The sequence below is a fragment of the Penaeus vannamei genome, chromosome 31 (assembly GCF_042767895.1).
Source record: "Penaeus vannamei isolate JL-2024 chromosome 31, ASM4276789v1, whole genome shotgun sequence".
Lineage (NCBI taxonomy): Eukaryota > Metazoa > Arthropoda > Malacostraca > Decapoda > Penaeidae > Penaeus > Penaeus vannamei.
This window is the reverse complement of record NC_091579.1, coordinates 15,547,846-15,560,345: the sequence shown is the minus strand read 5'-3', so window position 1 is coordinate 15,560,345 and position 12,500 is coordinate 15,547,846. Positions and strand designations below refer to the sequence as shown.

The window sequence follows — 12,500 nt, the reverse complement described above, 5'->3', positions numbered from 1 at the left end:
TTAATATACAGTAAATAGTACATTTTTAAAAGGACTGAGAATAATTAAAAAGTTTGTTTTATTTCTTTGGTTTCTTTAAAACCATATCACTTATTAATAGAGCCACAAGAGATTTTCATTATGTTCACTGTATCACAGATTTTGGGCATTAGCACTTTGTATGAAAATGCAGATACATAATGCAAATTTATTGGTTTGATGTTGAATTACACAGGATGCAGTTGAATAAACAATGATTACAAGCATGTATGTGATAAGCGCACGCAAACACACACACATGTACATATATGTACATAGCAATGTGCATACGTGTGTGGGGGTGGGGGTGGGTATATGAAGTGTGTCTATAGAACTTGTATATGATAGAGAGCTAGGTAGAGGCCTTTCTATACAAGGGAAATTACCAGATAATTAATGCATAGCCCTTATGCAGGTCCTACAGTTATTACCTTTTCCCATTCAATTTAGCCCAGAGTGTAAGATCAGGTACTTAGAGAAAATGATTATAAAGATCGTTCATTAGAATTTCATACCATAGGCACATGTGGAGCCGGAGCCAGAGCCAGAGCCAGAAATGGAGCCTGAAGAGCAGGATGAGGACATGGACCATGATGCAGAGTCTGACATAGATGCCCATGAAGAAGAGGACCAGCAGCCAGCCCAGAATTATGAGCCAATCCCCAGGTTGACAATTTCCATCCGAGGGAGAGGCAGAGGTCGTGGAAGAGGCAGAATTGGTGGGTCCTGAGTCACTTTAAGCGTTTGTTTTATGCAATGATAAAAAAAGAAAATTGTTTGTGGACATGTGGATTATTTGTGATATTTAATAGTTCTTATTTTTTTAGATTTTGACATGTGAGTTTATTTTGATTCAGTACAAAGAAATAGGTACAATTGGAATGCCCTTTCTGTGTGTAAATTTATAAAATAGCTTGGACATGGAATATGTAATTTAAGTACATATCTGATATAAGTATGTGAGCTTGCATACTAATTTTATAGAATGGCAGTTGGAGGATACAAGATTTCACATGTTAAGTGATGTTTTTTTACAACTCCATTAAATAAATAGATTTCCTTCTATCATACACTACAGAAAGCCGTGTTATATTGTTGTGCAAATGATTTAATGCTATATTACTCTATGAAGTTGAATATGAGTACTCGATGCATATTGTTTGAAATATACCTTTAGATTTAGTACTTACAGATTTCTAAGTACATTTTTGTACTATATCTTTTGAAATAATTTGAAAAGTCAAGAATATACCTAATTCAGGCAAGGGAAAGAGCAGTGATAGCATGAGAAAGGCATTTGAACATTTCCTTTTTCCTCACAGCTACCATTAAAAAGATTGGAGATCAGATTGTTGGAGAGCCTCCACGCAAGAGAGGAAGGCCTGGCAGAAAGCCTATTACTGAGGTCATGGCTGAAGATGAGCAGTCACTGTATTTCATTGTGAGAAATGGGAGAACAGCCTTAGCGGTATGTATTGCTTGTCCATCCTGTTGTATCTATATCTGTATTTGGCTGAGATGATTTTTGTAGTGTAGTAGAGCTCTTGAATAATTTATACTGAGCTTTTGTCTGGGGTTTTCAATCTTTGTCTCGCCACATATTCCTTGAGCATTTATTGTTATCCATCTAACCTGAAATAAAGCTAAAATAATTGAGAACTGAATAGTAAAACTTAAAGGAACCACAGTGTACATAAATTTGTTTTATATTATTACATAAATGATAGCCTAGTAGGTTATACCTGCTTCACCATGTAGCTTCATAGAAAACAAGTTTTTCTTCTTCCTCCATATGCAGAGAATACTAACCATGTATGAATTCAGAGTAATATGAATTTTATTTTGCACATGGAATTGATAGGTCTGCTTTAGATATTTTGCACATTGTCTATTTTATTTATTTTTAATGCATGGAATTGATAGGCCTGTGTTAAGAGATGATAAGGTGGTGAAATAATTTCATTATATATATTGTTATGATTGAATTAGCATATATGCACCACCGCTTCATACTTGAACTACAATACATGTATTATGGTATAAAGTAGAGATGAACAGAATATTCACTTTTGCATTTACAGCTGTGAATATTCACCATGTTTTTTTGTATTTGCAGTCACTTTTCCAATACAAGTTTTTTGTTTTTGCAAATGTTCAAATATTTTCCAAAACTAGAAAAAATGAAGAAATGAATATAATTTGCATGAGAGATGACCAATTGAGTGAAGCTGCAACCCTGTCCCTCCAGCCCCTTGTGGGCCTTATGTTTACAGCCAACTTTCACAACTCTGTGACTGTGTCATGAGGCGTAAGAAGGAGACACGTACTTGCATCTCTTACTGTAACCAAGTTCCCTTGAAGTATTGTATCTCCTTGCTGTAGATATTTATACAATTCAGCTGTAGCATTTAGAAATTATGCAGTGATAGTACCTGAACTGTGGAAAATGGTTTAGATTAGAATATTTGAGATTTGCATTTGTGAATATTTAAGCAAAAAAATTTGCTTTCAGCTTTACAAATGCAGAAAATACAGTCATTCCATTTCTAGTATAAAGATTATCATTGCATAAGATACGATCATAGTACTAAGAATGTCAGCCATACTGGATATTTCATATTTTTTGTTTCAAGAGTTGCTAGATACCATGAGATGTGTCTTGTATATATTTCCCCTGATAACCCTTGATGTTAGGTTGAAAACCCTGGTTTTATGTAGATAGGTGTGAATAGATAAAGAGTTATGGATACTGGAGATAGATAGATTGAAATACATACAGGATTTAGCAGAGAAGGGAATAGGATCTTGTTATTTGGAAGTTGAAAAGGTAGTAATTATTAAGGTAATTTTAAATTGATTGATTATGAAAATAGAAAGCCATGTTTTTTCCTCCTCCTCCTTTGATTAATCTATGCATGATGGGTGAAATTGCCAGTAATGTTTAGACCATGGTTCATTAATGCATGCAGCTCCACACTGGGATGAGTGTCCAGCTCACAAGTCATTATTCTGGCTACCAGGAAATGGCCTTATGCATGACATGATTAGGCATCACCCAGTTTCTGGGATTTTTCACATGATAGGACATCACTCATCACAATTGGGTAAGAGCTATATAGACAGCTCCGCAAGTGCGTAGTTATCAAGGATTAAGTTAGTACTATCTATCTCTTTTGTTTATGCTTTTTTTGATATTTTAAAACAATTTTTTGATATTTTGTTTAACATTATAATGATTATAATGTTAATGATGATAAAAATCCCCAAATGTGGGGGAAATCAGGCGAGGTCATGAGGTCTACTGATTCCTGAATGTCGAAGAACTTGACAGTAAAATTACATGTTCCAGTCAACATTGAGTTTGGAATGACATCACACTTCAGATTGCCATTTTTGATAATAACCCTAACAATCTGGATGGCATGACCATCAGCTCATGAAAAATTTGGCTTAAGGGGTAGGTGACATGAATATACTGTCAAGAGAATTTTGGCTGAAAACTAGGGGGATAGGAATGACTTGCCACAAGGGCACAAAGCTGTTTAAGGGTGATAAGACTCAATGAGCATTTAATAAGGGACTTTTGCATTATATCCATCAATAAACTAGTGAGAAATGTACCATCTGTGAGCACCGACTCAAGGGAGGACACTATTTCTGTGCTCAGGATCCTATTCCTGCCTGCCGTGACCAGTGGCACAAGTTGGAAAAAAAAGAAAAAAAAAAAGACATTGTTTCTTGTTATTATTGCACTGATTTATGGGCAACCTAGAGAGATGATATGGAATCTGTGTCTTATTATCATCTGCAAAAGGCAAATCAAGTTACAAATATAGACATTCTCAAATTGCAAAAGAGCTCAAAATGCTTATGCAGAAAAAGAAAAAATTACTTTGTAAAGGGGAGGCAGGAAGTCTTGCCACCACACAAGCCACACACCCGGTAGAGTAGCTGCTCAAGTAAGCCTGATACCAGTATTTTGGGCCACATGGTGACAGTAAAGTATCTGGACCCAATAGGTTAAAGACTACATTTTTTCATTTTTAATTCTGGCATTGCAAATTAGCTAGATAAATGTAAAAGAACATACTTGGCATACACAGCCTTTAGTATCGTGTGATTTTGATCTTGCATTCATTTCTTGCTTATTTAGTTGAATTATGTGTAGACCATTTGTATACACATTTAGTTATTCTATATATTATCATTCTAAGGTTTTTAATTGAATATTGAAGGAAAAGTTGGTGTTCTTTACTATTTACCCTACAACTAACAGATTATAGTCATGTGTGTATGTATTTAGTTTTAACTAAAGTACACTATTTTCATATAGAATTTGTGCTAGTAGATCTGTTGGAAGATGTGGATATAACATACACACACACTACTCACACACACACCACACACATGTGTAGATGTTTATATATTGATGCATTTTATTTCCTCTTTTCTTTTTCTTTTTATGGTTACAAAGCTACTTGTAATTTTATGAAGTACCCTGCAATATCAAGTCTATAAAGTGGAGTGTGTAAACAATTACACCTTGGATGCATTCATATATGCAAATATACATAGTTTTTTGTATTTCATCCTTGTGTGTACTCGTTTATATACTGTTTGCATTAAGTACATTTCTTATTTAATGAGTGTATATTTGTATTATATGTGGATTTTTATATTATTATTATTATTATTATTATTCACAGTACACATAACCCTCTGCTATTGCATGTAATTGTTTAAACACCTGCAGCGATGTCTACCAACATGTATTTTTAATATTTTCCCCTAAATACTGCCTCACAGGAAATATCCTTAGAAATATTACAAATAACAAATGGAGAATGGAAAACATTATAGTGTTTTTTTAATCATTATTATTATTATTATTTTTATACATTTTTTCTGTAGAACATAACGCCACGGCAATTTTTTTTCTTGATTAGCGAGCAAATCTGATGATTATGAAAAGTTTACCTCCTACCAGCCAAAGATCAGAAGTAAAGGAATGTATCAGTTCCAGCTTCACCTAGAGGAAGTACAATTTTGTGTTACTAGAAGTCTTCAAGGAGTTGAATGAAAACAGACGAAAGAATTCTTTCAACCAGAATTTAGTATTTTGGAACTCAAAATCAAAAATATTCTTAAAAAAAAAAAAAAAAAAAAAAAAAACGTACTTTGCCGTTTTGTACAGGTAGGAAAAGGACTCTTCCTTTCTGGATATGAAATGGAATTCAATATAAAAACAAGAAAACAAGCATTTATGTTTTGAGGTTTGAATGTGTTTCCATCTTAATGTGCAGGTTCTCTGTGCATATATGTTTTATTTTTGATTTGGGGAAGGGAGAAACGATAGCATACACATTGAATTGGATAAATTGATTTGTATTTATTTTCTTTGTTTTTTTTAATCAGCGGTAAATGAAAATAAATAAATAAATAAATAAATAGGATTTTCACTTTTTAATTTTTCAGGAAATAAATGTCAGTGGGTCTGCTGTTCAAGAAAAAAAAGGTATTGCCTAAAGAAAAGAAAAAAGAAAAAAGGAAATATAAAACAATATAAATGATGGATTTATTGTAAACCTTCAAAAAATAAATTACTGTTACTTTAGGGTTGAACCAAGGTATGTATAAGACTGGTAGCATTCAGCTTAATGAACCCAAAAATGAAAATGATTTTTTTTTTGTTAATATATTGTGATGGCAGTTTGTGCTTTGGAACACTTCATTGTCATATATAAAAGAGTGAATTTTTTTGTCACTTTTGGTAATTATAATAATATCTTATCATGCGTCCTGATTGCCTAATCCAATACTTTGGGTTAAACAAAAACATTAGTGTTAACAGGTTTGTTTAATGGCCATCATGGATCTTGATGGCATGCACCTGGCTTGTCACTACTTCCATCTGTTCATATGTTTCACAATTCACTATTTTTGAAAATTTCTATCTTGTAGATTAATTCACTTGAGAATTTTTTGTAACACTTCTCTTCATTTCACATAAGTCAATCACTTTTCTCAGCATATCAAAATCTTTCTTTGTTTTTTGCCTCTTTTAACTAAAATCTGCCAATCAAAATCAAAGTAATTCCAAATGCACAGCCTGCATAATGCTGAAACAAATGTTGCACTTACTTTTGTACATGTTAGCAAACTTGGGGGTATATTAGCACAGGGTGTTAATTTTTGAGAAGTGTGTGATACCAGTATTTGGCAATAGCAGAATTTGTGGTAGCAAAGGGTTGGATAGGCATTTATAGTAATATATAAAAATAAATAAAAGTTTCCAGTGAATTTTTATGAGAAACTAAGTTTTATCCAATTTAAATGATGTGCAGCTTAGTAAGATTATTTTGATGTATAGTTTCGCTTCCGGAAAGCCGAATGTAAGAGTAGAACTTTTCATTTATCACTTATACCCCAGGGCTATCCTCTTTCTTATGGAGTATAGAGATATGTCCTCCTTGCTACAGGCCCTTCTCTCTCTCTCTCTCTCTCTCTCTCTCTCTCTCTCTCTCTCTCTCTCTCTCTCTCTCTCTCTCTCTCACTCTCTCTCTCTCTCCCCCTCCCTCCGTCTCTCTCTCTCCTCTTCGTCTCTCTCTCCCCCTCCATCTCTTCCTCCCCCCCCCCTCCGTCTCCTCTCTCCCCCCCCTGGCCTCCATCTCTTCCTCCCCCCTCCTCCGTCTCTTCCTCCCCCGCCTCCGTCTCTCTCTCCCCCTCCTCCTTCTCTCTCCCTCCACTCACTCACCTACTCACTCACTCTAACTCACTCACAGTCACTCACTCACTCCCACTCACTCCTCACTCACTCACTCATACTCACTCACTCACTCACTCACTCACTCACTCACCACTCACTCTCGTTTTTCCTCTCTCCGTCTCTCTCACTCTCTCTCTCTCTCTCTCTCTCTCCATCATCTCTCTCTCTCTCTCTCTCTCTCCCTCTCTCTCCTCTCTCTCTCTCTCTCTCTCTCTCTCTCTCTCTCTCTCTCTCTCCCCCCCTCCGTCTCTCTCTCCCCCCTTCCATCTCTCTCCTCCCCCCCTCCTCTCGTCTCTCTCTCTCTCTCCCCCCCTCCGTCTCTTCCTCCCCCCTCCGTCTCTCCCCTCCCTCCTTCTCTCTCCCTCCCCCTCCCTCTCTCTACCTCCCCTACCCTTTCTCTCTCCTCCCACTCCCCCGCGACTCTCTCCCTCCCCCTCCTTCACTCTCCTCCCTCCCTCCTTCTCCTCCCTCCCTCCCTCCCTCCCTCCCTTCTCCCTCCCTCCCTCCCATCTCTCCTCTACCTCCCTTCCCTCTCTCTCTCTCTCTCTCTCTCTCTCTCTCTCTCTCTCTCTCTCTCTCTCTCTCTCTCTCTCTCTCTCTCTCTCTCTCTCTCTCTCTCTCTCTCTCTCCCTCCTCTCCCTTCCCTCCCTCCCTCCCTCCCTCCTCCCTCTCCCTCTGCCCCTCCCTCCCTCCCTTCCTCCCCCTCCCTCTCCCCTCTGCTCCCTCCCTCCCTCCCCTCCCTCTCCCCTCTGCCCCTCCTCCCTCCCCCCTCCCTCTCTCTCCCCCCTCCTCTCTCTCTCCTCCCTTTCTCTCTCTCTCTCTCTCTCTCTCTCTCTCTCTCTCTCTCTCCTCTCCTCGCCCTCCGCCTTTCTCCCTCCCCCTCCCTTTCTCTCCCTCCCCTTCCCCCTCTCTCTTTTTCTCCCTCCCCTTCCCTTTTTCTCCCTCCCCTTCCCTTTCTCTCCCTCCCCCTCCCTCTCCCTCCCTCCCTCCCTCTCTCTCCCTCCTACTCCCTCCCTCCCACTCCCTCCTACTCTTTCTCTCCCCCTCCCACTCCTTTCTCCTACTCCCCCCTCCACTCCCCCCTCCCCTCCCTCTCTCTCTCTCCTACTCTCTCTCTCTCTCTCTCTCTCTCTCTCTCTCTCTCATCTCTCTCTCTCTCTCTCTCTCTCTCTCTCATCTCTCTCTCTCTCTCTCTCTCTCTCTCTCTCCCTCTCTCCTCTCCCTCCCTCCTCCCTCCCTCCCTCCCTCCCTCCCTCCCTCCCTCTCTCTCCCTCTCTCTCTCTCTCCCTCTTTTCCTCTCTCTCCTCCCTCTCTCTCTGTCTCCCCCTCTCCCTCTCACTTCTCCCTCCCCCTCTCCTCCTCACTCTCCCTCCCCCTCCCTCACTCTCCCTCCCCCTCCCTCCCTCTCCCTCCCTCTGTCCTCCTTTTCCTGGTCCCCCTCCCTTTCTCCTTTTCCAAAACATGTGCTGAAAGTCATGTTTGAAACTGTGCTTTAATATCTTCAAAACTTGTGGCTATTTATAAATAGTGCTATTACCTTGTTGGTGTTCCTGGCCCATATGATGATCACATGACCTCTCCAGACATCAAGAGAGGTGAAAGCAGAATTAGCTCAGCCTTTGCTATACATTAACATCCCTCCATTATTAGCATTGTATAATAGCACTTCTTCATCCTTGCTCCTTGGGCAGTCTGTACCCACACTCTTACTCAAGGATCCAGTCAGTTTCTTGGGATCCCTACAAGAAAAGGGTAAATGTAAGCTAAGTTTCCCTGGCCACCTAACAACTCAATATGTCCTAAGAAGACACACTTTTCCCTCCCTCTTCCTCTTAATATCCACCCTCCTTTCCTCTACTAGCTAGACCTTGTTTTGTAGATAACTACTATTCCCTCTTCTTCATTTTTTTCCTTTTACTGACCACCCAGTATTTAAATTTTATCATTATATTATTTTAAAAGTCACTTGTTTTACAGCAAGTGGTTGATGATTGGATAGACTCTTACAAGGATAACCGTGATGGAGCACTACTACAGCTTATGCAGTTCTTCATCAATGCTGCTGGTTGCAAGGGCAAGATTACACCACATATGCAAGCTACCATGGAACATGCTGAGATCATCAGGCGAATGACAGAGGAATTTGAGGAGGTATACTAGTCGTTGCTGGCCATATGCTTTTGGTTTGATCTGTAAATGATCTGAGTCCTGTAATGTAAACACTGTAGTCACTTAGCAGCAGACCTATGCGTACTATTTCAGGTAGCCTTCGCTTTTTCATGCTGCTGGAATAGGCTCGGGTAAGTCACCCTCATGAAAATATCCAATCAACGTAGCCCTAGGGTAAGCTTGTCTGCTGAACGTGTATGTCTAAGCGGTGTGATACAGATTCAACTATTTGTGGCTTGCAGGAAAGCGGTGAGTATCCATTAATCCAGAGCGGTCAGCAGTGGAAGAAATTTCGCAGTAACTTCTGCGAGTTTGTGCAGCTTTTGGTGAAACAGTGTCAGTACTCCATTATCTATGACCAGTACCTTATGGACAACGTCATCTCTCTCCTCACCGGCCTCTCTGACTCTCAAGTCAGAGCTTTCCGACACACAGCAACACTCGCAGGTTAGTACAGTGTTTTATTTTTGTTTTCATTACTTTCCACATATTTTAGGGTTTACAAAGTTTATATAATAATATTTGTATTAGTAATAGTATTAGACTAGTATTGCTAATGAAGCTTAGCATACAATCTTTAAAAGCTGAGTTACTATTGATTGCTATAGTACATGCTTAGCTCCTAGTTTTCTGAAATACATAATGAAAGATTGCAGGTTATAAATAGATTCCAGAATTGCATGTTTTATAAGGAATGCCAGAGAATTTCTTAACAATCTGAAATTTGTCAAGATCCTGGTATCCAGATATTGTTTCATGAATCAAAGCTACTGATAACCAATCTAAAGACTATCCTCTGAAGTTTATCATAGATTTTTAAAATGTTCTTTTATGATATGGCATTGATCTTGTTGGTATAATACATGTTTTTTATATGTGAAGATTCAAAGTTGCCAACAGCAAACAATGCTGCTGTCCTATCATAAAGGAAATAGGTATATAGATATGAGGTTATGCTGGGTATTGAAGTACTGAGTGTATTATTTGTGTATGAAGTCTTTTCCAATGAATATGGCCAAAATTAACTTATCATTTTATATCTGTGGTTGACCTGTTTTATATGGTTTGTATTAATACATCAACTAAATTGGGTTCCCAAATGTTTCTTTAGAATATTATATGTTGAAATTTATGACTGAATATTTTTATTTATAAATGACGTAAGCAGAGTAGTTACATCAAGAGCTGTCATATCTTTCATGCAGTTATATCCACTTTTTTGTATATAAGGAATAAGAGGAAAGTAAAAATAAGTTTGATGAGTAAACTGTTTGTTTTATATGTTACATTACAGTCCGTACATTATACTTAAGATACAAAGTAATTCCTACTTTGCTCAATGAGACACTTCATAGATACACTGCCTCTTATTCATATTAGACTTCTGCTTTTATTGGGAACCCATGACCAATAATGATAAAGTATAATCTTTCTTCCAGTGTTTGTACTTTGTATCTGATAAGGGTTTGATATAAGGTGAACTTGTTTGAAGGTATTAACTTACTTGAACCTAACCTTTTTTTCAAATGCATAGTTTTTTTTTTTTTTTTTTTTTTTTTTTTTTTTTTTTTTTTTTTTTTTTTTTTTTGTAGGTCTGTTGCTGAGTTTTGTCATCCATTTTATGTATTAGAAATTATTTCTTAGCTTTAATGTTACATTGTGATAAGATTCATAATTTGTTGTCTTAAAACCCCTTTGAATCCGGTTGCTTCAAGGCAATCATGTGGACCAAAATACGAGCATTAGGCTTATGTAAGCAAGTACTCTGCCGGGTGTGTGGTGTGTAGGCCGGGTGCATGCAAACACTTGTGTGTGGAGACAAGACTCCCCTTTGCAAAGCTATTTTGCTTTAGCATTTTTATTTTTTATATTTTTTATTTATTATTGTTCTTATTATGATTATTATTATTATTATTATTTTTCCATTTTTGAATGTCTATAATTGTCTTTTGATTTGCTTCATTCAAATGGTAATAGACCATTTTCCTTGCACAGACTCCATATTATTTATCTATGTAATAAATGACCCCCCGCCCCCCCATTGCTCACAGACTTTATATTCCACGTTTGTTTATCTGTGGAAATAATACAGAAGTCCCTTTCTAAATGCCAAATGAGTCTAATCACCCTCCAAGTGGTTTATGCACTCATGGTGAGTAATTTTTTATCATCCTGGCCTTCTCTTATGATGGCAAGTATGCGTCACCGGCCGCACAAGCCCAAAAAAATTGTGATGCGATGGTCATGCTACCCGGATTGAAGGGGTTAATGATTAACTTTGGAATGAATAGGAATAAATGGTCTTAAGTGTATTCCGAATAGGGAATATATTGTCATTGTATATACTGTTTAATGTTGATGATGTTGTTTTTTCCACTTTTATATGGGAAGGATTCCTTAATGTTACTGATTGTATATCCACAATTACAGGTTTTTATTTATTTAATTTTTTTTTAATTCAAATTTTTGATCAAAGAATAGTAGCCTTAAATGGAATCTCAATATCAAGTAAAGTTTATGGATACTGGTTTGTTTAATGAAATGAAAGAAATGTTTAGTAACTGTGTTTATTTGAGGGCTTGCATTAGCATTATATAATGATACTTTTACCAATTTAACCCCCTTTTTCTCCATTTTGATTAATACTAACTCAGCCATTTTTCTTAGAATTACTTTTTTTTCTTTTCCTTTTTCTTTTCTTTTTTCCTTTTCCTTTGTCTTTTCTTTTTTTCCTTTTCCTTTGTCTTTTCTTTTTTTCCTTTTCCTTTGTCTTTTCTTTTTTCCCATTTTTCTCTTTCATATTATCTTTCATAAGATCATCTTTCATGGGGTATTGATATCAGTGCAGTAAGGTATTACCTGGTTGCAATTCTAAGTCTCCCATTTCTGTTCAATGTCCACTGTTATTTTGTATGAATTTTGTTGCAGCTACCAAAGAGTCAGTTAATAGGCCCTGTGTGGCCTTACTTTATTTCCTGATGCCTTGATTTATTATTGTTGTTGTTATTATTATTATTAATGATATTATTACTATTGTTATTGTTGTTGTTGTTGTTATTGTTATTGTTGTTGTTGTTGTTATTATTATTATTATTATTATTATTATTATTATTATTATTATTGTTATTGTTATTATTATTATTATTATTATTTATTATTATTATTATTATTATTATTATTATATTTTTGTTCTCATATTTTATTATTATTTCATTTAGTTTTATTTTTTACTGTTATTTTATTATTATTTCATTTAGTTATTATTTTTTACTGTTATTTTGTTTTATTATTGTTATTATTATTATTTTTATTATATTTTACTGTTATTTTGTTCTATCATTTCATTTTATTATCTTTTATTATTGTTATAAAGATGAGGATGATGAAAATTATTGAAATTATGATTAAGTTATTGAAATGTTGATAACATGAGGAGTATAAAAGAATCTTTCTGAAAACACAGTTAATAAACTAAAATCACAGTAGACATAGCATATGTTTCAAGCATCTCAGCTTTAAATGTTAATGAGAAAAAGCCTCTTGTAAA

General features: G+C 36.5%; 1 protein-coding gene across 1 annotated transcript in view; it reads left to right on the top strand.

The window, feature by feature from the left end:
• The window catches only part of SA1 (stromal antigen), a 65,797-nt gene that overhangs the window by 19,290 nt on the left and 34,007 nt on the right, over nt 1-12,500 (top strand). The window contains exons 4-7 of the mRNA XM_070144241.1: nt 539-737; nt 1,341-1,486; nt 8,762-8,935; nt 9,196-9,400. Coding sequence (XP_070000342.1) covers nt 539-737; nt 1,341-1,486; nt 8,762-8,935; nt 9,196-9,400 — 724 coding nt within the window. The remainder of the gene's footprint in view (nt 1-538; nt 738-1,340; nt 1,487-8,761; nt 8,936-9,195; nt 9,401-12,500) is intronic.